Genomic DNA, 25,060 nt, shown 5'->3' on the forward strand with positions numbered 1-25,060 from the left:
AATTTTTCACCTACGTGACTTTACCGAAAAAACATAACAGTATGAATCCTTGCAGTCACGAAAGCTTCAAATTTAGAATTATCGCGATGGTTCTTTGGGAACACATCTTAGAAAACCCGCATGTCTCTAAAACAATGATTAAGTGAGTGGCTTCATAGAGCTAAAGTTGTAACGGCATGGCAGACGACTGAGCCGCTGCTGAGGAGATATTGGGTTCCGGTCCGGGGTTTTCGCGTGTAGCGCATTACCAGGGGTCGTCGGCAAGCTGTGGCAATGGAGCCGCATGTGGCTCTTTAAGGATCGCTTCGTGACCGTTATTTATCGAGGGCCACCGTCTCGTATTCACACGGCATTGTGGCTTTTGAAATATTGAGGGTTTTTTTATTTCACCGAATTTGAACAAAAATGTCTCTTCTTGTTATTTTGGTTGCCATCCCCTGTGCATTACCAACAACTATTTTCGATGCATTGTGTGCTCTATTTGGTCAGTTTAATCTCCGATGGTTTATTTTAGAGACAGTTGAAGAGCAAGGATTTCAGTCTTTAAGTTGTATAATACAGATCCTTAATCAGAATTGAGCAAAATCCTGTGGGATCACTATTACAGTACACCACTGGTAAAAGTGATACATGCTTCGATCTGTGCTCAGAAATAAACCATGTAGCCCTATTAGCTGAAACAAAATTGAAAAATGGGCATAAAATTGGTGAATAAACTGTAAAAAATATATATTTTTTAAGTCCACAATGACGGCCTTTGTTGCGAACGTAATTGCATCTGAGTGTGCTGATCGCAAGAGTTCAAAAGCACAAGATGCTGGATTGTTTTGGGTAATGTTGAGGAATATTGCTGGAAACATGTTGAGGAATATTACCAAAGTATTCAGTCTGCCACAAAGACATACCGTGGCATCATTCACAAACCCAAGGACTCGGCGAGCCAGTATTTAACGCTGAACGTACAAGTGTTGTGCTGTTTGCCGAAACGCTGTTCTCAGAACTCCTTTGGCTTTCGAATTTTACTCTGATGCAGTGCACCTGCCCAGCATGCCTCGGACGCTATGCCAGGTGTGCCGTGTTAAAATATAACAAATCCAAAGGACACCCTGGGGTATTTGACTGGAGATTTTCTGCTGTGATGCAACCGTGATAGAATGCACGTAACTATGATTTAATGTGCAAAAACTACGCTTGATGACTCAGCGTGCAATGACTGCACCCACACTTATGTGTGCGCACATTTGAACTGCTTAAACTTTTTCTTAATTTGTCCACTCTCCAGTGGTAATAATTGTACTCAAATTGTCATCGTGTATGATCAAAGCATTGTTTTTTTAAATCCTTTATATTAAGTTCGCTTGCTTGCGTGCTTGCGTGCTTGCTTGCTTGCTTACGACCGTGCAAATCTTTCGGTCGTTTTTTTAACCCACTTCCCGTGATCCAATCGAGCTGACATTTTGCACACAGACTCGTTGTGCGTGACAATTTGTTTTCGTGAATTTTTTTTTCCAAAATTTTACACTGATTAAGGAAATTTCTTTAAATATTTAATTGCCAATTGCTTAATGCTGCCAGAAAATCATCTGACCCATAGGTGGCAGCCATTTCAAGCCAGAGGACGAGATGACTCTAGCCGCCACGCATATAAAGGATTTATAGTGAAAAACTTAGTTTTTACGGGTTAATTTTTTTTCAATTGCTAAACCGTAACGCACATCAGACCAAATACTTAATAGTTGGTCAACTTGAGAGCGCTATTAAAACCTTTGCGAGATATCTTCAAAGATACATTAACACTACCGGTGAACCAGAGGGTATCTATGAAGGTATCATCCAGTAGCTTTGTACTTTGACGGCAGTTCAAGCTGCACGGTTGAATGCTGGGGCAATGTGAGTGACAAAGTGATCACCGGAAAAAAAACAAAGATCTCCAAGGATGATCTTCAGCAGGACAGACAATAAAAACAATCACATGCTCTAATGTTTGCAAGCACCCTGGAACTCTCGCAACGTGTACATTTTAATTCAGACGAGTGAATGGTTTGCACTGTGCCTATATGCATATTATGTAATATGTATCCCTCAGAGCCGGGATAAAGTTGTTGGAAGGACCTCCACAGCAAGGGAGCCATGGGAGGTCCTCTACAGAGGATTTACTCGATTCTTCCTCACTGGCCAGACATCTTGGTAAAAGATGAGAGTACCCACACTTTAACTAATCACACGCGGCATGCTGATTGACTAACTGGGGGGGGGGGCTCATTAATGCTGCTCGGGGAACAGAGGCAGGGAGCGGATTGAAGAAACCCGCTCATTGTTTCAACTGCCCGCACAAGGAGATGGAACCGGCGACCTCTGGATCACGAGTCGAGCCTGCTGACCATGACACCACCATGGTAGCGTCTCAAAACTGGTGCAGGGAAAAACAACGACGACGTTTGCCTCACGAATATGAGTTGAATTACGCAAAGGGTATGTTTATATATGATGGGCAAACACCATCTCTCACTGCATGGCAGCACCAATGCTTGCAGCCAATAAAAAGTGGAATTTTGGAGACTGATGAGGAGAGAAAGTGCATAAGTTGCATGCTCACATAATATTGTTGGAAACAGTCATGTAGTAAATATATAAATACAAAGGGCATACGTAGTGTGCTTCCACATATTTAAAACAACAGTTTTGTTGATCTATTACTTGTATGTGTGATTACCTATATACTTAACGTAGTTGTAGTTATGTTCTGGTATCTGTGTCAAGTATATAGGTGCCTTATAATATCAAAAAAAGACTAAACGATAATAAAATTGTGCTGATGATCCTGATGCGACTGATGATGATGATGGTGACGTGGAGGTGGTTGACTGATGGTGATGTGGAGGTGGTTGACTGACGGTGACGTGGAGGTGGTTGAGTGAGAGCGAGCCACACCGGTGTTGTGGATGTCCGCATCTCCTTGAAAGGAGCATTCCTGGATGGCCCCGACTCGAGCCAACGTTCCGCCCAACACCAGCCTCATGTCGTCGACAGTGCCCTGCTGAACAACACAGTCGCGTGTGATCACATGGCACGAGGCGTCCACCTTGCTGGCGACGCGGCTGGGTGCGGCGGAGCGTGCCTGTACCCTGGTACTTTGGAGGCAAGGGTTGATTGATCGTGTAGATTTGTGAAACACCCAAAACACCCGCTGGCCAGGAAATGGCAGGACCTCAAACGTGTTATTTTGGGGTACTCCGATTTCCTCTGACAAGAAAAGCCTGCATTAATATGCAATTGGCGAAACGTCCTAACAGGGGAGCCTCTTGAAAAAGTGATTTGAGAATGGGTGAGGCTTTCCTGGATGACGCATATTAATTTTGCTATTGGATCCTTACATGTGTTTTTATATTCAAGAGATGGATTTCATAATGCTCTTAAAGTATCTTAAGGCAGCAATGTTTTAGCCTTACCATAAGGCTTTAGACGATTTAAGTTGTTGATTCCCCCAGTGAAAGCTGTCTCTGGTGTGGACCAATCAGTTTAAAAGACAATATATATTATCAGAGCATGTGTTTTGTTTGCATGTTCACCACAAGTACATGTGGTCAATGCAGACAGGATTCCTTGAATAAGGATTCTGTTTGGTGTTTTAACATCTTGACACCTGTTGTATTACCTGTTGTTATATTTGTTGTGATTTATTAGACAGATGGTCCCATTCAACCAGTTGTCCGCCTATTTTACGAGGCAGATCCACGGGGCGTGAGCACACGAGCAACACCAACACTAAAACGACAATATTGCAGAGAACGAGTCCAGAGCCCTTCAGCAATATTGCAAAACTGATAAATAATGGTCGTAAACGAAACACACAGAACAACAAGAAATAGCAAATATAACATGAGAGCAAGAGGCGCCAGAAAAAGGTTAGGCACGGCTGCAAGTAAACTTGACATTTCATCGCAACTGAAAAAATATGACATCAATTACACGTCTCAGAAGCAGTCCTTAGTCACGATTTCCACAATACCGGCTCGCATGGGTTTTATAAAATGGTTAAGTAACTCAAACTGGCAGGCGGGAGAGAAACACACCATTCTATTTGAGTTTGACATCATGCTGAAACACTTCGAGGCTGTACATTTGAGACGGACACCTCGTGCCCTGGGAACCGCTGGCACGCTTGCTGTGATCCACGCGGAAATTAACAGTCTGAACGCTGGCCTTCCGCAACTATTTTGAGTCCACAGTGGCTTCGTGTTCCGCATGGAACTTTGTTCATTTTAACATTGATCAATGCTGAATAAGGCTCCTAAATGTACAATTTTAAAACTGTAATTGAAAGGAAATTCCAATAAAGGCCCCAGTGTTGGACGCTGGTGAATTTTATAATGCAGTTACTACAAATGTTATTTTTCAACATTTAAAATAGCAGATACTGGTAAATAAACAGCCGGTCAGTATTAATGAAATGTGAGTTTTGGCTTGATGATATAAAGGCGGTCTCCAGTTTACGACGGTCCGACTTACTACGATCCACATTTACGACGTTTATATAATGCCACCATGGATCGATTTACGACACAGTAACTTGATTTACGACGCATCTCTCGACATGACTCCGAACACATTTGAGCAGAGTCAGTCTGGTTTTTCCGATATGACTTGGCGTGGAGATTCTGTTATTCTCAAGTGTTTTTGAGGATTTGTACATAATAAACCCTGTTAAATATAGCTGATACAAGGAAAAACACCTCGACTGTTTCGAATGTCTATGGGAAATTAGGGTCCGAACAACAACGGGGTTTCCATGAGCGCATTGTGTTTAAAAGTAGGGAGTGCTTGTATGATTTATATAGGAGCATTTTAATTAAACTACAAAATATGATATGAAATGTTAGAAAATCATGCTCAATACCAGCAACATATTCACCAAATAAATATTAATATTCAAGTATGTTTCTTAGGATAGCAATGAAGTGTCGTTCTGTCAAGACATGTGATGGCGTTGATTATATGACTTGCATCAATACCATACATTTGCACATGATAAACATCCACTGTTTATTGAGATGTATTATACATAAAAAAAGCCAAGAAAATATAGGATATGAGGATATTATAAATTGGAAAATCCTAAAAACGGAGGAGAATACTGGTGAATTTAAATTGTTAAAAATGGCAATGGAGCTTTTATTGGAATAACATTACAACTATGGTTGTGGATTTGAACACAAAAGCCTTATTCAATCAGGGGCTCAACCAGATACAAAAATAAACTTATATTTTAAAAAATACCCGACAAAATATTTCCAAACATAAAAAAGACTAGATTTCCCCCCCCCCATAAGTTATAACCTGCATGAAACACGTTACTCGAATAATTAAACACCTTAGACTTTATTCCTTCTTACAAATTTACACTTTTCAAGAGTTAACAGTTAGAAAGCAGAATAAGGTACTTTCTTCGCCTCTTTGTTTACAAGGCTGTTGGACATTTTTTGCATAATAAAATGCGTCATTACGTTCCACAAAATGTAGCTCTTGGCCAGAAGACTGTGGAACAGTTACGGAGCTGTTAGAAGTTCCAGGTAGAAGATTATTCCCACATGTCTCTCCTTGTTGCAGTGCCCATTGAAGTAGAGCCCAAATATGCAATGCATGTGTGTGTGTCAACCTCCTGATGAGATAATCAATCTGCCAGTCCATTCTGCGCCGCTACTGTTTGGCGCGCCCAGCTGAACCTGGGCATTTGGAATGGAAACACTGATGCCTTGCATGGTGGGTCTGTCTCGGGGTAAACCTGGGTAAACCCAGATCATAAATGTGAATTATTTCTGTAAAATAAACTTTCCAATTCCACTTCTTACAAGTTGTAAACAAGGATTATGACTGAGCAAAGCGAAGTTGAAATGTAATTGGCACTGAGGAAGGAAAATATAAGTCAGAGTTTCCAGGCATATTCAAACGCGCTTCGACAGAGGTACTGTATGGGCACGTACCGAACGCCGAGGGACACCAAGACTATCACTGAAGAGCACAGCCACACTTTTGCCATTCTCACTCAATCACGTTGTTTAAATTCAGCAGGCAACAGAATGTATGAATGCCCAACTCTTACAGGAAAGCAACCGTGGCTAGGCCAAGGGCCCCCCCCTGAAACTTGCAGCAATGCACAGAATGATAATAAATCATGCTAAAGACACTTTGACAAGGTTTACGGACAAATTCTAAGAAGAGAAGCTCTGGCTATAGAAAAGGTTAGCGGACGATACGGTGATACCGCTCAAAGATCTGCACAGACAAGCGGTTAGCAACCCTTGTGCCATCGTTTAGCCACCTTACAGTCAAGAAACAAATCTGCTACACTACAATCAATGGAGCCCCCACTCAGTTACACAAATATGGCACTGATGTCCAGGTGTAGCAACCAAGAGCATCATTCCGTACGGACCATTACGAAGCCAATAATCGTGTACTGTGTAGTAGACGTATGAAGAATTTGAAACAAGGTGCTTACAGCTGAAGGAGTTGAAGCTTCATCTCCATAACAATGGGCGCTTTGTCAAGTACACCGCCTACTCCAGGCTCTTACCCGTTTGAAATAAGGGAAACTCAATAAAGTTATTTCATGTACTCCTCATTCCAGCGATTGAAGGTTTTCTGTTAAAACCCTCAGTTGTTGACCTCCACTCAATCGGATGTCACCTCTTCTCTGCTGCTACCTCTATGTTATAGAATTCCCTCCTCAAGCCATCTGTGCTGCTCACCTGCTCAAGTCAGTGCGGTGGCAAAATATGAACTGCCTTGCCTAGTATACAGGAGGTCGTGGGTTCGATTGCGACCTTGACACCTGTATATATGTGCAGTTTGAATTTTATCCCCATGGTCGCGTGGATTTTTCTTCGGGTCCTCTGGTTTTTCCCTCTACATTTAGAAACATGTGTTTAGAGTTATTTGGCTGCTGTAAATTTGGACATGATAAGTCACTTCGTTGAGCTATCATTTGTGGCCTGGTTGCTTCTGAAAAAAGAGTTGGCCTGTGGCCCAACCGCACGAACCTGGTTGCGGAAGAGCGTCCGCTGCGCCGTGCGGACCTCCAGCGCGTCCGCCTGCTCAGGCATCACGTCCAGGATGGGCGGCAGGCCGCTAGCCGAGTCCACGAGCTTGCAGTCGACGTAGAGCTCGGCGCTGGAGGCGGACTCCTGCAGGCCCGACAGGCGCAGGATGAGCGAGTGCGTGCGCCCGTCGGCCAATGGCGCGTTCTGCAGGCTCACGGTGTGCATCTTGCCGTCGCCTTTCAGGTAGCGCAGCGACACTGCGTGGGGTGCAGGTGCACGTGGATCGAAGGGGGGAAAAGGAGACATGGAGGGTGACGCGGTTAGAGATGTTGAAGGTGGTAAAAAGGCGCAGCCCTGCAATTGCGCACCCGCGCCGCTGTCGGCGGAAGGGGCAATCCGGCCACTCGAGACGGTATTCTGGGCTTCTCTTCCACCCTAGCCAGACATCTTGGAAGAGGTGAGAATGCCCACACTTTACCTCACCACATGCGACCTGCCTTATCGACTAAACAGTGGTGGACAGGGGCGGGTAGATTTAAGAAACGTGCGCATCGTTTCAACTGCCGTGCTGGGAGAACGAACCTCGATTGCTTCAATCATTGTACCACAGCAACGTCCCGTGGTGAGGGATGCAGGTGTTTAACGTCGCAATGAACATCATAGTCATCATCAGGAATCGGTCAGCAGCACAGATGCTTGTCGGAGCACAAACACTGCGGGATGTCCCAATGTTCCCCCTTGCGAATTGATGAATTGTCACGATTTATGGTCGAGATGCAGTTGAAGAATGTTTTTTTTTACATTGTGAAAATCGTGTCTGCATTGGTGGCAGGGGTAAAGTTAACTCACTGCATACAGTACAAAGTAGAGAGAGGGAAGATACGGTGACTGATTTATGTATGTATGTTGAACTTATTTCGCACCATACGTAGCCAACTGTGCTAATCGAATGTGCATTCTGGAGATCACACTTTATAGTGGAGTGCCTTGAAATGTTGCATTTAACATCAGAACGATATTGTATGGACATATGAGCAGTTGTCCATTTGCAGGTATTGAGTTATAAACAAACTGCTGTAGAATCAAGACGGATGCATAAAATAATTTATAATTACATTCAATGAGAGTGGAAGAGGTGAGCCACTAGTTTGTTAAGTGACTTTTCCTTACGAGGGACCATCAATACTCTATTGTCATTTAAGGAGAGCCTCACTGAGTCTGAAAACATATTTTCTGGAGGGTCCTGCATTAAAATGTTTGCCCATTTGTATTTAGTGAGTGCATGGCATTTGGGAGGAAACCAGAGCGACCAAGGAAAACCCCTTGAGTACAAGGGAACAACGCTCATCACTCTGCACAGATCGTTTCATCTCACAGCCCAAGACTACAACACCTGAGATGTATGGGAAGGTTGTCATACAAGGTAAAGGGGATCTCTCACGAGTTGTCCCTCGTAAGGGAACTGTATTGTTACAACTCACAACTCCTCCTGGAACTTTCCAGAAGGTTCCTCAAATCTCCTCCCTCTCATCTTTTTCCACCAATCCTCTCCCTTGGTCTCTTCATTCACCTCCAACTCTCTCCTTTCCCTCTTTCCCGCCAAATCCCTTTCATCCTCGTCCTCAGCCAATCCCATGCTATCCAGAGCCCGCCTTTGCGCAAGCTGTCTTTCATCAATCACATCACCCCAAGGTGTCGTTACGTGACCCTTACATCACCCCAAGGTGTCCCCACGTGACCCTTTAACACAAGCATTAACGAGCGCAAAAATCTGCTTAGCATCTTGAGACCTGATGACACAAAATACACTCACTATGATTTGCTCACCGGCTTTACCACCGCTACAACGTAATTTCTTTAATTTTTTACTTAAACGTTTGTAAAAAAAACTCCCCCCCCTGCCCCCGTTTATATCATAGAATGATATGATCAGAGAGAGAGAGAAGAGAATCGCAGGTGTTCCAGATAGTTACCCCTGTTGAGCTTTCCCAGGGCGACGAACTCCAGGTACTTGGCGTTCTCGCGGCGCGAGTAGATGCCAAAGATGACGCCGCCGCTTTTCGACTGCAGCCGGAAGGTGGAGACGAAGTAGAGGTCGTTGATGGACAGCATGGCATGCTGGATCTTCTCCACCGCCTGCTGGTTCTGCTTGGCCTCGCTCAGCCCCAGGAGGTCTATTGCTGCGCACAAACACAACACGTGCACACACGCATAGGGGTCAATGTCATCGATAAACAAGCAACCCCGTATGTACATTAGATGCAAAAGCCCTTTGACCAAATGCGAGTCCGCTCATTGAATGGACTGAGACCATCAGCTCACTGCACATGAACACCAGGTTTAATGTTGGATGTGAAACCAGAGTCTCAGTGAAGCCAGTTCAGCTCTCTGACAGCATTGGAGAATCTGTCTGAGCCACATGGCCACCTATACTGCATTGGCAGTGATGCAGAAGCACAGAACAACAAACAAACTCAACACATTCGTCAATAACACTGGGTACAAAGAAAAAGTAAATAATAGGTGACGTTTCAGGTCCTACTCCAGAGCCTATAGAGAAGTCAGAGAGGAATTAGAGAGTAACAGCACATAGTTAAGAAGGGTGTTAAGAAGGGTGTTATTGAAAAACAAGTTTTTATGTTTGTATAGTTGCAAGTGAATCTTTATTATGAGCAGCTCCAGGAATGTAACCATAGATTGTGCAAAGTGTCTCATTTGCAAGTTAGGCTATACTATGCAATACCAATATGTGACTAAATATTTTTTTTGTGAATGGGTTCGATGTCATTGTAATGTGTCTATGATTACACAAATATATTAAAAAAATCTTAAATTTGACCCAAAATGTAACAATTTTGCTGGGGATGTATAGCTCCATAGCATTACAGATGATGTTAGTGACTTCAACACGTCTTCTTAGGGTCCTTCTCCGAGAAGACTCTTGACCAGTCTGTAGATGCGATGAAGCCTCTCATTTGCAAGTCGTTGGCTTTTTGTATGGCCACACTTTCCTTGTGTAAGGCTTGTCTCTGGGTTATGGTCTGAGGTACCCAGGTTAGCAAGCGTTGTAGATATACGGCTGGAAGGTCAGTAATGACAATGTCCAGGATGTGGTCACTTCTTGTTGGGAATTGAGCAATCTTTAGCAGGCCCAAGCAGCTTGCAAACTGTGGAGCTCGGTGGTCATCTGAGTCTGTTGTTCAGCTATCTAGCCAGTCTTCATGATGGACATTGAAGTCTCCCACCAACATGATGGAATGTGCATCGAACTCTGTCATTTTTACAGGGTTTCAGTGTCCAGGTAGTCAAATATGTCATTGTTAGCACATGGTGGTCTGTGCACGGCTCCTATGAGTAGTTTCCGGGAACATAAGGTGATTATGAACCACATAAGTTCAATGTCTGTTGGACCTCTTTGGGAGTCATGATGGATGGCAATTCCTTGTAGGCAGTACATTGCAATGCCCGCTCCAGATGAGGCAGCTCTATCTCTTCGGCAGCAGTGCAGTCTGCTCCGTCTTGAACAGATGGATCCAGGAATGTTTCCACCACGATGACAGTTGTGGGTTTGTTCTCCTTGCACAAGTTGGTGAGTTCTCCAATGTTGGATCTCAGGCCAAGGACGTTGACCTCAATGATTCGCAGTTCCCTGTCTCGTAGTCGGTGGGCAGGCGTATGTCGTTTCCGTTTTGTCCGTTCTTTCGAGGCTTGGCTTTGTTTCTTGTATAAATTGAGAGTAGGGTTGAAGGGTTGCTGGCCCTTGACCCAAAACACACTTGAACAGTGTGGTGGATGTATACGCTATACATGACCTGATCTCAAAGCATTTGAAGACTCATAACATACCGTGCTCAGGCAAGAGCCACTCGGTCAAGGGTGGGGTGACCAGCGTTTTTGTTATACCCCCACTACCCCAAGTGACCTTTTGTCCACACTCGGGGCAGCACTTTCCCACCTGCTCTGCTTCAGAGAGAGAAATTATGAAGAACCTGGTGTAATCACAGGCGGCCGTCTAGATTTGAACCCAGGTTCTCAGCAGTTATCAGCTCACTACTTTGATCTCTTAGCCACCGTGATACCTACGCACTCATGCTACTTGTTGACATAATACTAATTTAATGATCAACATTTATTGACCATCTCTTAAGATGAATACGAATACATGTGTGTGTGTGTGAATGTGTGTTTGCTGAATACATACAACGCTTGTACAGGTAGTCAGACCAATAAACGTTTAAAGTTGAAAAGTGCGTGGCAGGTTGAGGCACCTGTCACGTGGCACGTCAGCCAGCCAACAGTCCTGCTTCCATTGTTAGAGAAGCAGGAGCCATCACTATGGTAAAGCCCACGGCCTTCTGCCGGCTCTTGTAAATTCCAGAGGCTTCTGTAGGATTGCCGGACTGGATCCACCAATTTGTAATCGGGAAATCCCACAGAAGCCTCTGGGAATTCCAATGAGCCAGCTAAAAAAATCTGGCCCATTGAGCCAGTATCCGCCACCTTTTGCTCGTATAACAATGGAACCAGTTCTGCTGGCCGGCCTGCACCACGTGACATGCGCTACACCCCGTTGCACAACAACTCCACGTGTAATTGGACATTGTATTAACGGAATCTTAAGTATATAAACGTTTATAGTTTGCTACAACAGCAAATATTACCTTTTACGTTACAATAGTATAAGTGCAGGTACGTAAGTTAATGTATTTATCGAACTATATAGTCATCTAAAGTGTGAGGAGGGTGACTTCGGAAAGTACTGTTTTCAGTTTCAAAAACATGGCCGATTACTCGAGAAAATGTCATCTGTAATGTGTGTAAATTAACATAACTGGGTTGACTCAGGCTCGGAAAAATACAACTATGCTACCAATGTAAGCTTAATAGCGAATAGCACGAAAAGTTCCAAATGTTTTATTCCACTTGTAATTAACCCTCTTATGAAGGATAAAAAAAAAAATTTTGCTGAGTAATAGTAATGGTATGGGATTACCAGTATGTGCGTTTGGACATGGGATTACAGTGATGAGTTACTTGGACCGTGATAACCCAAACACCAACCGTAGATGAGTAAACGCACTGATTAGCGGAATGGTTAAATAAAAATCCCACTTTACCTTTCTAGAGAGACATGGATTCAGCAGGGCTCGACAAAGTGTGGGCTTTTCACCCAGGCACATATTAGGAACGTATTGTCGTTTTAAGTGTTATTACAGTTAGCCTGTGTTTTTTTAAGACTGTTAAAACGTTTGCTCAATGGCCCATTGATCAACAAGGACATCCTATCGTGGTGTGCTGGCTTGCAGCCATTAAGTTGCCCATAATCAGTGTCAACTTCAATTGAATTGACAAAAAGTTTGCTTTTTGGACAAAAAGTTTGCTTTTTGTCCAGTCAGTCCACACCTCCGTGCAACGCGGTAATGTCATCAGACTTTACACAAATTCGTGTCAGACATGCATTTGCTTGCCAGCTGCAAGTGGGCACCTGGCCAAGCCAAACATTTTAGCGCGTCCTTATAACCTACACTGTCACATCCAATCGGGCTGAATCTAAATCTGCTTACAGTTCACAGAGCTGACTGACAATAGCACAATGGTTCCTAACCACAAGCCTGCACGTCAGGAGAAAGAAAATACCGTCAGGGGAGCCACTGCTGTTCATAATTAAAGGAATTATCTTTTGATCAGTGGCCGGTGATATAAATTAGCATAACGTCTGTTACCATCACGAGAAGTGTCAGCCTCCATACCATGGGAACAGGAGTTTTAAGCTCCCTGACCCAAATATAGTGTACGAGAGTACACTATATAGTACACTAATGAGGAATGTGACAAGGTACCAATAATCACAGTCGACCAATGAACCAAATAACTCACAACACAGCTGGATAGAACTGCGGTTACAGCGCTTAAGGAAGATTTAGTAGTTTGTGAGTTCTCAGTAGGGAGTCAACTCAGGATTTATTTCCTTGGGGACTGATCAAATGAGCATCAAGCTGTTGATGCGCTGAGGGGCGAGGTGTTAACTGCTGGGTTCTTTCCCGACCCTGACGCCTGTATATTTGCATTTTGCATGTTCTCCCTGTGGTCACGTGGATTTTTCTCTGGGTCCGCTGGGTTTTCCCTCCACATTTAAAAACACATGTTTAGAGTATTTGGCTGCGATGCATTTCCATGTGATAAGCCACTTCGTTGAGCTATCATTTGTGGCCAGGTCACTTCTGATACAAGAGCTAAATAGCTATTTGGGCCTTAACTGGTAAAATAAAAAAATATATCATAGTTTAGTTTGTTGGAAGTCAATAGTGGTGGTTTTCTAAAGAGACAGGCCCCTTATGAAGTGTCCATGCCTAAGCTCAGAGCTGCCAGCCGGCAAACGCTGGGACTCTTCTGAATACTTCTGTGTGGTGCTGCAATTAGTGACTCGTTTTACTGCATTGCGTTTACATTTTGTAATGTATACATTTTTTCTAATATTTTATTTCATCAGGTGAAAACCAACAAACACTAATTATTGCTTTGGAAGGTAGACATGTCAAACATACATAGGGACAGATACTGTATTTAGTCTGAAATAAATTAGCACCAAATTGCATTCATATAAGGGTTACGATACCGAAACACGATGGCCCACTGACAAATTATATTACCAATTTTTAAGTTTTACTTTACACCAGACAGTGCTCTTTTGGAAATTCCTAACAAATCAGTGAAAAATCCCCAAAATATACGGTATAATATGCAAATGAGGACAACCACAAGTGTAATTTATTTGTATCTCCACCGGCACTGTTTATAAGCCAAGTATGTAGTGTGGAGCAGCGTATGTGACACTGGCAATGTCCATTCGCTTTGTTAATGTGAACGCTGCAACTCAGCCACCACAGGAGCTCACAGTTTTTGTAGCAATAGAAAAAACCCAAGTCGTTAGTAGTAATTTATCAGATACTACGAGGTGCAATCTGATACGGTAGGTAAACGTTACTTATTTATCTTCATCATGGGACCTCCTTTCCCAAGTACCAAAATATGAGAAGAGGTTTTCCCCTTTTTTTCTGGCAACAAAACAGGTGAAACCTTTCATAAGGAATCATGTCTGCATTAACCACAATACTTGTGGTTAGAATGCAAACAAAAAACGTACTCTGATAATATATGCATTGTTTTTTAAACTGTTACTTATTTAGTTGCTAAAAGATTTGTCCCATTAAATGTCCAAGTCTCTGCCCCTCCAAACTAGGAAAGGGACAGTGCTAATTTCCATTGGTGGTCCTGAGCCAGTGATGGAAAGTCTCTCCAAAGGACAATCGCTGTTGACTCATCTTTTATCAGATCTGGAGGGATAATGGCTGAGTTGGCCCTGAATTAGAATATGAAGGAACAGCCATCTGATTTTGAGTCAGCAGCATTGAGCCAGCGGTGAAAATTCCACAGTCCTTACAAACCACAGGATCTCTGTGAGGCTTCCCACAAATTTGTAAAAAAAAATTTCATCAACCCTGGAGGAATAAATGGATTTGGGCTTGTGACCATCTGACTGTGAGTCTCACTTTAGAATCACAGTGCCACTCGACCAGATGTAGTATCTATAAATCTACCGTATTAACATGCGTGCAACAATATTGTCACATTTACTTGTACGTGTCAATGTCTTGATGAAATTTTGACCAATGGAGCTCCTCACTGGTTGGCTTGAGACTTTTCATGACTAAATTTAACATCAACATACAATGTTTCGTTAAGAGCAGTTTGGTCATAAATTGATGAAAACATTGGCACGTATAAAATATTTCTCAACGTGACAATCTTGTTGGGTGGTGAAGGATTAAAGACAAGTATTTGGCATAAAACTAACACGTGGCCTAACCCGAAAACAAATTTGAATCACTCCACACATACTGAAGCCAGTTACTAAACTAAACTATAAACTAAACTTTTTATTTTTATTTTACCAGGCAAGGCCCATTGAGCTATATAGCTCATTTTCAGAAGTGACCCGACCACAAATCATAACTCAACGAAGTGGCTTATCATGTGGAAATGTATAGCATCCAAATATTCAAAATGCATGTTTCTAAATGTGGAGGAAAAAACCGGAGGACTCAGAGAAAAATCCACGCGACCACGGGGAAAACAAATTAACTCTAAATATACATGCATTAGGCTCGAGATCGAACCTACGACCTCCTTAACATCTCACAAGTTGAGCCACAGCTGCCCGCCCTGATTTGAACCGAGGAATTTAGCAGCGTCGGCTCAGCACTCTGTCAAATTATGCTCCCCTAAGGCATCTGGCATTCTCTCGATTGAAAAAAAAAGAATATTCATAACAATAGATATTGATGTTGCTTGCCAATTGACCTCATCTCTCTTACACAAGTTTAGGTGAGCGCTGCTCCAATTCAGTCTCATTGCCAAGGCCTGCGTTTACTCAGTGCGATAGCAGTCAGACAGCGCGGGCTTTTCATCCAGCTTCGTGAAGATGGATGGGAAGTGTTTTTATGCAAGATTTTTATAAAAAAAAATTTAAATGAGTGATTATACTGTAAAACCATCGTTTTGTTTTTCAATTCTACATATTTATGACACTCGCTGAGGCACTTTTGCCCCACAATTTACAAGTGTAATACACTCATACTCTTTGGTTCTTTCGGTAAAGTCACGTAGGTATAAAATAAAATAAATTAAATCACGACGTTTCGGGCGCAACACAAGCGTCCGTCATCAAGTGGGACAACCACAGCATGAAACAATTGCTGAAGTGGGCCAACAATTGTTTCTTGCTGTGGTTGTCCCACCTAATGACTGACGCTTGTGTTGTGCCCGAAACGTCGTGATCTAATTTCTTTTATACCTACGTGACTTTACCGAAAGAACCAAAGAGTATGGATTCCTGCAGTCACGAAAACTTCAAATCTAGATTGTAATACACTCATGTACATATTAGCGTTAAGACCACAGCCTGATTTGGTAACTTCATACGGGAATAAGAGTTTACGCAGTGGTGTCACTACGCAGTGGTGTCGCTACGCCGCCATGTCCCAACCCTGCGAGAGGATTGACTGCCTTCTGCAAACAGGAGTTGTACTCCGTCCGTTCCTCCTTCCTGAGAGATGAGAGCCATTATACACAAATGTTTGCGCTTTCCCACTTGGCAGAAAGTTTTAAGCGAATCTCTTCCCGTGCAACTTTCCACCCAGACATGAGTTTTGCGCTTGCCAGGCAATCCATCACAAACGAGATTTTTGAAGAAAAATGTTTCATTTCCAAATGAAAGCTTTGTTTAAAAAAAACACGATAAACATTATCACGTGTTAGGTTTTATTCACGTACCAAGTAAATCATTGTTCGATATCCCCTCACACTGCATCGGGTGTTGCTATGCAAATGTCAGTGGCTTGCTCCATAATGCCACGTGCCCACAAGCAGCGGGAACGCGGCGTGATGCACGAACACCCGGTGATCATCATCGTCCTCCTCAGCCAATCAGCGCCAAGCACACTTGGCCCGGTTTGTTAACCGTGTCGTACGCGTCTACCTGTGACGCAATCACGATACGGTGAACGCAGCGGTGAGATATGCAACGCTGGGAAGTCCCTCACTCAGCTCAACTTCCTAGCCGTGTTTGTGTTGCAACACGTGGCTAAACATAAAAAGTGCATTTTTATTTGAATTAGGAAAAATCAAACTCATTCCTCCTACATTCATTTAAAAAATGCAAACTTTAAAAAATATATATTGATTCCCCACTACCAATCCCTGGTGCTGATCATTGGTTTCTATTTGCTTCATTGCTGGATGTTATGTTATTTGTAGTGACCCATGTCACGGTCGCGAATTAGACTCTCTATTCTGGTCTCTTGAGTTATGATCTCATAAAACAACGCAAACTTGGGACTTGGTTGGGGAGTATGCCTGTAATCATGTGCCACCCTTGCGATATAATGATCACATGTAACACAAACAAATAACACAAAAAAATCAGCGTTCACACACGCAAATCGGAGCATACATCATGGCGAGACATAATAATCGATTTTAATCAATGAGCTGATGCACTGTTACACCCATAGCAGGGAAGGGGTAGGAGATGGATGTGATGGAAAATCTGAGCAAATGAATCCTCATGTCTTATGGAGCAAGGCGATGAGAACCGGGGCGTTGGGTGCTCATCCTTGGCCAGAGCTGGGACATTCTGGTGCCAGAATAACCCTTTTCCCAGTGGTCATGGAAATGAAGCATGATTCATTCAGATATTAAATACAATGTTCTGACCTCCCTCACTGTCTCTCCCTACGTCTCAGATGATTGAAGAGTGCAGTTGTATTCATCCTCCCTGCTGTAATCTAATATATCTGGAATGGAAACGACGGTGACATTTTCATCCTAAAAATAACATAAACACCCTTTATTTTCATGGGACCTTCCTTGGCAGTATCAACATATAAGAATTGGTTTTACCCTTTCTGGTAATAAAACAGGTGTTACGATGTTAAAACACCAAACTGAAACCTTTTGCAAGGAATCATGTCTGCATTTACCACATATACTTGCGGTGAACATGCATACAAAAACATGCTCTGGTAGTATATGCATTGTCATTTAAACTGATTGGTCCACACCAGAGACAGCTTTCTTTAGAGCCTAGTCTCAAACAGTATTAGACCTTGCAAAAGGTTTCAGTTTAGTGTTTTACCATCTTAACACCTGTTTTATTGCCAGAACGGGTAAAACCTATCTTGTACTCATTATGAAGAATAATTAATTTGAGCTCTATCATCCATGTATATGTAGTGACATAGAATCGGTAACATAGCAGCATAGCGCTGGCTGCTGGCATGGAAGGGGATCTGCAGCTTACAGCAGCCCTCACTGACAGCAGGTCACGTGATAGACCAGAGATGGATGTAGGGGAAAGGTCACGGAAGAGGCACATCGAGAACCCACTCGTAGGTTCCATAAAGGGGGCGTGGCCGGGGGCGGAGCCAGGCCATGCTGATGGTATAAAAGGGGCCCCTGTAGGGGACCTCGAGGTAGTCGTGTGGAGTGGGATCCCCGTCGTCCTGCGGGAGTCTTCGCCGTCGTCTCCGTCTTCACCATCTCGGCGTCGCCAATCAGGCAGTCTACCAGCTGTCCTGACTGGGAACCGTAGTTACTAAAGTGTGAACTGTTAAGGCCGTTTAATAAACAGAGTGCCTAGTACTCTTGGTGTCTCTGAACCAGTCACTACATATATAAAATTTACAAGTTTTTCATCGATCCGTCACGCCCTGTATCTCAAAATTGGAGCACGGGAGGAAAAATTTAATGAAAGCAAAAATGTTCCTCTTGCTGAGGAAACTCCTGTAAAATTATTCGCTTTCAGCATTTCCAACAATTTTAGCCCGAACTTTCGAACGAACACCTCAGCACATCCAATGAGGTAATTGGAGTGCACCTTGCACTACTCCGGTGCTTAGACGGGATGCGATGATTAATGGCTGCTTGAAAGCAGGAGGCCAGTGTCATTGGGAAACGAAAATCACTTTTGATTACAGACTTGGCGTAACTCGTCATATTGTGTACGCCGTTGTGAAATGCATTTGGTTGTAAAAATTGAGAATGTACCACAGGTGTCCATTTACTTTTTCCTGTTTACCAATTCAGATCCTCCCATATACAACATTTGCTGTGCACATTTATCGGGCCATTTGAACCGAAGTTTGCAGGTTTGTTTCAACCTAATCAGAACTCTTTGCTGCTCTTGGTTCATCTTTACAATAATTTCTCTCACTAAAGTCCAGTGCGTTTGCGTTTCAATGCTGGGGCACACACATTCAGAGAGGGTAACTTCACTTATATTATATCTCACGCAAATGCGTTGGCAGTGCTCATGTCTCGTACGATTTTAAACCCGTTAACGTTTTGGCTATTGAAAATGGTGAAGGGTGGGGGTAGGGTGTGGCAGGACACGTTCAGATTCGATTCGTCATTGATTTTGATCATGACCTGGAATTGAACTCATCGTATTGGATTGTGCTAACCACACAAACACTGCTCCACCCCCTGGCTTATATTAACCATATGAACCTAGTGCACTCAGTTAGGACTAGCATTCTACAGGCACAACTGTATACACGTAAAAACATGTTACGTTTAGCACACTTTGACAATACCTTGCGGCAATCACCGCAACACTGTGCGACTACCACACACCTAAACGTAATTCACTCTACGCATGGTCGTATCTAAATAAGCAAATCAATTCGTAATTAAATTATGATGCAAGCAAATAAACAAACACTGCCAGCTGTGCTCTTTGGCAAAATATTTGCAAAGAATGGTCAGCGGGCGTGCTGATGCAGCTTGGCTCAGTGGAAGGAGCAGCTGTTGTCCTCCACAAACTCCGCGAGTCGAATCTCAAGAGGGCAGCATGGACTTCAATCCCTCCCTTTGTTCACCAAACCACAGCAAGCGAAAGTGACCTCCAGTCGATAAGCACACTTGAGCAGACCAATACCGTCGATCATTCGGGCAGCTGGGCAATGGTAGCTTTACCTGCCTGTAATGCAGCACAAATGTTGTGAAGCACCCGTCCCGTGGGCATCGAGGCGCTATACCGTGGCCGACCAGGAGAAGGCAGTACAATAAATGGACCAATCTCCATCTGTTTACATCTGCACGGGGCATGATACGCTGGTTGACCTGCTGTCACGTGACCGGATGATATTCGAGGGGGGCCACTGGTGGACGGGGGCCGTGGGGCGGTCATGTGGCGCTGTCTTTCAGACGCTCATTCAGATGCTGTCTTTCCGACAGACCTGTTCTTCACCTGAGGACGGCTGCTTGCGTTGTGGCCGAAACGTCGTGAGAATTGTATTTTATTATGTTTTATTTTTATTATTTTATTATTTCCCTTCTACGTGACTTTACCGAAAGAACCAAGAAGATGTGGCACATTATGAATGGACCACTCTTTTAATTATTTCCTCGTGCAGCAAGGGAGTAAAGTGTGGTTTTGTGAAAGTCCTTATGTGCTGTGCAGTACATCAATGCACGTGTGTACACCAGCATGCGATGACTGAGTTGGGCCTGTGGGTGGCTGGCAGGGTTATTGATGAACCGGACTTGTACACCAGTCACGTGGCTAATGGCGACTCGGTTGAGGATTGCTGCGTGTGACACACGTGCTGTTGCATTTTACAGATTGACCGCAATAAATGTGTTTGCCCTCGATTTGGAGCACCTGCCCACGTCCTTCATTTCGAGTGTGCAACAAAGATATCCAGATTCTTGCTGCTGATAAGGGCCAATCAACTGTTGTGATGCCCCGTGAGGACTATGATAATAAAATCAAAGATTTACTCGATGAAGGTACCGACCTTCAAATAAAACGAGACCCAACCAGCACTTTGGAACGTAAAACAACGGCAATCATTGCCAAGTCATCAATTCCCAAAGTAGAGCAATACCTCATCAAACCAAGGGCATCAAAACCACCAAGACTTTATGGGCTACCAAAAATTCACAAACCTGATGTCCCATTAAGACACATAGTTAGTACAATAGGCTATGCCACGTACAAATTAGCACAATACGTAACGAAACAAATACAGCCCTACATCGGTAGGACCTCTTCGTTCATCAAAAACTCTGAACATCTCGTAAATATGATTAAAGATATTAAGCTTAACCTTAATGATATTCTCGTAAGTTTTTATGTGACTTCTCTGTTCATGAGGGTTCCGGTCAACGAGTCAATTAAATTACTCGACACTCTGATAACGAACAAAGGTTTAGCCAAAGATATCCAAAGACGAGCTGAACACCGTCTAAAGAACACCGACTTCTTGTGGCAAGGTGACTTCTATAAACAAAAGGAAGGAGCAGCATTGGGCATTGCTTTGTCTGTGATAACGAATTTGTACATCGAAGATTTTGAAACAAAAGCAATAGCTTCAAGCGCACGAAAACCATCTGCTTGGTTTAGATATGTGAATGACACTTTGGTGGTCTGGCCACACGGCAAAGATACACTGAACGCATTACTAAATCATCTCAACTCGCAAAACCCATCCATCAAGTTCACCATGGAAGTGGAAACTGACAGAACTCTAACATTTCTGGATATTCTGCTCGAACGGGTCGAAATGGTAAAATAGCACAAAGCGTTTACCGAAAGAAAACGCATACTGACGCCTATCTGAATGCAGTCACACAATCACCCTGCACATAAATCTTCTCTTATCAAGACGCTCATTCATCGAGCTAAGAAAGTATCAGATGGTGACAGTCTGAGAAGTGAAATTCAACATGTTAAACCACTGCAAATGAACGGTTACAATGATGCACAAATGAACAGGGCATTGAATGCCAAATCCGAATCAAATAAGACGAGCATTGAAACTGCCAAAATAATTAAAATGATCAAAATACCCTAAATTGCGGGAGTAACTGATAAACTAGCCAGATGTTTGGCATGGTACATAAAATACCGAAAATATTTGGTACAAAAGATGAATTACTGAAGTTATCTACAGAAGGTGTGTACAGGATTAACTGCACGTGTGGAAAATGTTATGTTGGGCAAACAGGGCAGATGATCAGCACGAGACTAAAAGAACATCAGAGAAATATTAGATTCTCCAAAATACAACTATCAGAAGTAGCAGAACATGCGTGCCAACAAGGACAATCGATTTATTTAGATAATGTTGAAATTCTGTGCAAAACTAGCTACTACTGGCCGAGACTAATTAGAGAATCTATCGAAATTGAAATAAATAAAAATAATTTTAACCATTCGGATAGCTACCGCCTTAGTGCTGCGTGGAAGCGAATCATCAAAGAATACATTATTTAAATGCTAGCCTATATATAGGGCAGCATACTTCGATAGGGATTACGGTTGGTACGGATATTTTAATACACACAATAGACAGGAAGGACAAGATCAAAGGGCTCGCATAATACACATGCGCAATGTACGTTGACTCAGTAACCCCCCCCGCCTGCCCCTTCCCCCACTTTGCACAAGAGCGCAGAAACGTGGACACCACATCTACGCCTCTATATAAGGAACGAAACAGGTGGACTTCTCCAAAAATCTGGCTGTCGCCTGATGAAGCTAGTTGTAATTACTGGCAAAACGTCGTACTCAGATTGTAAATGTTGTGGTTTGGCTCTCCAACACACCGGTGTGTTGTATTATTGACGAATTGGCATGTTCTGTTTACGTGACAACCCTTACGATTTGGCTGTGTCGGGTGGTGGCGGGTTTTAATGACACATTTATATATTTATGCAATCTAACCCAAAAAACCTCTATTATGGATGATTCTCACATGCAAAACTCAATGTTTGTATTCTATCGTGAATGTTGAATTGATGCATCGGTACATGCTTTGTGAGCAGAGATCAATAGCTTGATTCTATAAATGATACTATAAATTATTTTTTATTTAACCAGGTAAGGCCCATTGGGCTGTAAAGCTCTTTTTGAGAAGTGACCTGGTCACAAATAATAGCTCAACGAAGTGGCTTATCACGTGGAAATGTATAGCAGCCAAACACTCGAAACGCGTGTTTCTACATGTGGAAGGAAAAACTGGAGGACCCAGAGAAAAGTCATGCAACCACGTGGAGAAGATACAAATTCCAAATATACAGGCATCAGGGTTGGGATTGGACCCATGACCTCCTATAGTATCCCACAACTTGTCAAAAATCCTCAGCAGATTGAAATAAGAATAACCACCGGTCTCACATGAGACACCAATCACACTGATATTTGGGGTCGAATAATAATTTCAAAATTGGAATGGGGAGTCCAATGAAGGGTGACTCCCAAGTAAACTGGTAAATTATTGGCATTTATCATGATACAATAGTAATGTGTGGCCATTATCATTATCAATATGACAATTATGATCATAATTGTCATAATCAGTGAATATTACCATATTAAATATCAGTATTATCAAGATTGTCATACACACAGGACAGTATGTCATGATTCAGGTAATGAATAAATTTAAATATATAATCAACCTCACTACCACCATGCTCATAATTGTGACATAATCACATTTACTATCATCTTCGGATTTGGAGTCATCATCATGATGGTCACAATTATATTGTTGTCACAATCATATTTTATGATCCCTAACCCTGCGATTTTACTGTGGGACTGTGAGACCGTAAGCATTGGGCAAGAGGTTCGGCATCCCTGGAGGGACTGCATTGTTATTGGCTCCCCCCGGAGGCGAGGATTGTAAAAATGCAGAGATCAAAGGGCTCCATGGAAGGGCAGGGCATCAGGTGCTTAGGCACACCCCTCTACAATTGAGAAACTGAATCAGAGCTGAGGTGCGATATAAATCTTGCCTCCCGGCTCTGCTGTGTTGTTATAGAGATGCTGTGTGTATCATCGGACAGGATTGGGGGGAGGGTGTGCCTGTAATCATCACGAGGTTATAATTCTGAGATTAGATAGTGTATACTTTTACAGGTGAAGTGTAATTTTGTTTAAAATGTTTGTTTTGTTCACAAAGTCGACTTTGCCCCAATCTTACTCCAGCATTTTGCATAACGCATCTTCCCTAGTTGACAATTTGAATGCATTTTGCCGTAATCACGATTTTTCAATGGTTCATCGACACAGACAATTGATAGGATGTCAATGTCATTGAATGAATCGTACATCCTGATTATATCTACCTCACGTATCAAAAATTACCTTTATCCACAAACGTTTATGAACTGATTTTACGATCTCAATGAAGTGGGGTTTAAACCACTTATACTGGAAAACTATTAATCTCTTCCTTTGGCATAAGATAAAGTATGTCGTATGATTTATTTTAGCAAAATATAGCTGTGGTAAAGTGCCAATACCTCTTTTGCCAAATTGTCCTTTTATTTTGGACAAAAAACATACATCACATTTCCAGGTCAAAAACTCAAAATGTATTATTTAAAAATTAAACGTTGCGTAAATTGTTGTGCCCCAGAAATAATACATCACAGCTGTGAGGGAATTGTGGCCAATGCAGTCAAATGTTTCATTATGCAAGAGGACAAGCAAGTCTTTGAGAAAAAATCACCAGGTAACTGCTGATGAATTTCCACGAAGGATACGTAAACAGGAAAGTCAACAGTTGCCGAAACCACAGCTGCAAAGTGCACACCCGATCCATCCTCACCGCCATCCTGTGTTTGGCATTTCACTGTGGACTCCTGTTTCAAAACGAGACTCTTCCGCTAGAGTTCTTGGTTACGGTCCTGGTTTTCTATGAAGATATTTTGGATTTCACATTTTTAAACATTTATTACAGTCAAGCAACGTATGATAATCATTTTACTTTTTCACAACTGTTTTAATTCACGCAACTATTAAATGACAGCTTTAGTAACACATGTACGAAATTGGCCCAGATAATACTTTTCTAAATATTGACGTACACTTAGGAGCTTTTGGAGCCTCCTACAGACCCATGCTTGTAATAATCTTTAAGATCTGCTCACAAGACAGTTTTTGAGAAGTTTTAGTTATTTTATTTCTCTGTTATTTTTACATTGATCCATTCCATGCCGTTAGCCAACAACACGAGAACAAGCGGCCTTGCAGAGGAGAAATGTGGCATGGCACGCTTTGCAACACGCTGAGATGTGGACTCATTCGCAGAGCCAAACCGCTGAGCAATGGCCTTGGAGGAAATGCAGAAACTTTGAGACCACCCATCCTCCTCGTGTTGACGTTCAGAACCGACAGCAGACATCAGGCATGCCTTCCTCTGCTCTTCAATGGCATTTGACTTCTAAATATGTTCTCTACTTGACATTTCAATGCTGTATTTTCATTCGCCGCATGTCCACGGAGGTGAAATTGTATCGTTTTCCACTGCATTTCCACGCTTTCAGCCACTTCCCACTGTGCATGTCGCCCCCACCGTTAAAATGCTCCCTGCGATGGTGGCACACAGACACGACTCTGTGTGTATGCACGTTTGCACACGAGCACGGCACGCACGCACTGC

General features: G+C 42.8%; 1 protein-coding gene across 2 annotated transcripts in view; it reads right to left on the bottom strand.

Annotated features, from left to right (window-relative positions):
* The window catches only part of LOC144953746 (thrombospondin-3-like), a 71,319-nt gene that overhangs the window by 41,565 nt on the left and 4,694 nt on the right, over positions 1 to 25,060 (bottom strand). Inside the window, exons 2-4 of one of the 2 annotated variants that reach the window (XM_078884349.1) lie at positions 9,014 to 9,220; positions 7,041 to 7,297; positions 2,932 to 3,034 (exon numbers count right to left, since the gene is read on the bottom strand). In XM_078884349.1, coding sequence (XP_078740475.1) covers positions 2,932 to 3,034; positions 7,041 to 7,297; positions 9,014 to 9,220 — 567 coding nt within the window. Of the gene's footprint in view, positions 1 to 2,931; positions 3,038 to 7,040; positions 7,298 to 9,013; positions 9,221 to 25,060 lie in introns of both variants that reach the window. The other variant, XM_078884341.1, reaches the window with a different exon arrangement.

This window comes from Lampetra fluviatilis, chromosome 3 (assembly GCF_964198595.1).
Source record: "Lampetra fluviatilis chromosome 3, kcLamFluv1.1, whole genome shotgun sequence".
Classification (NCBI taxonomy): Eukaryota; Metazoa; Chordata; class Hyperoartia; order Petromyzontiformes; family Petromyzontidae; genus Lampetra; species Lampetra fluviatilis.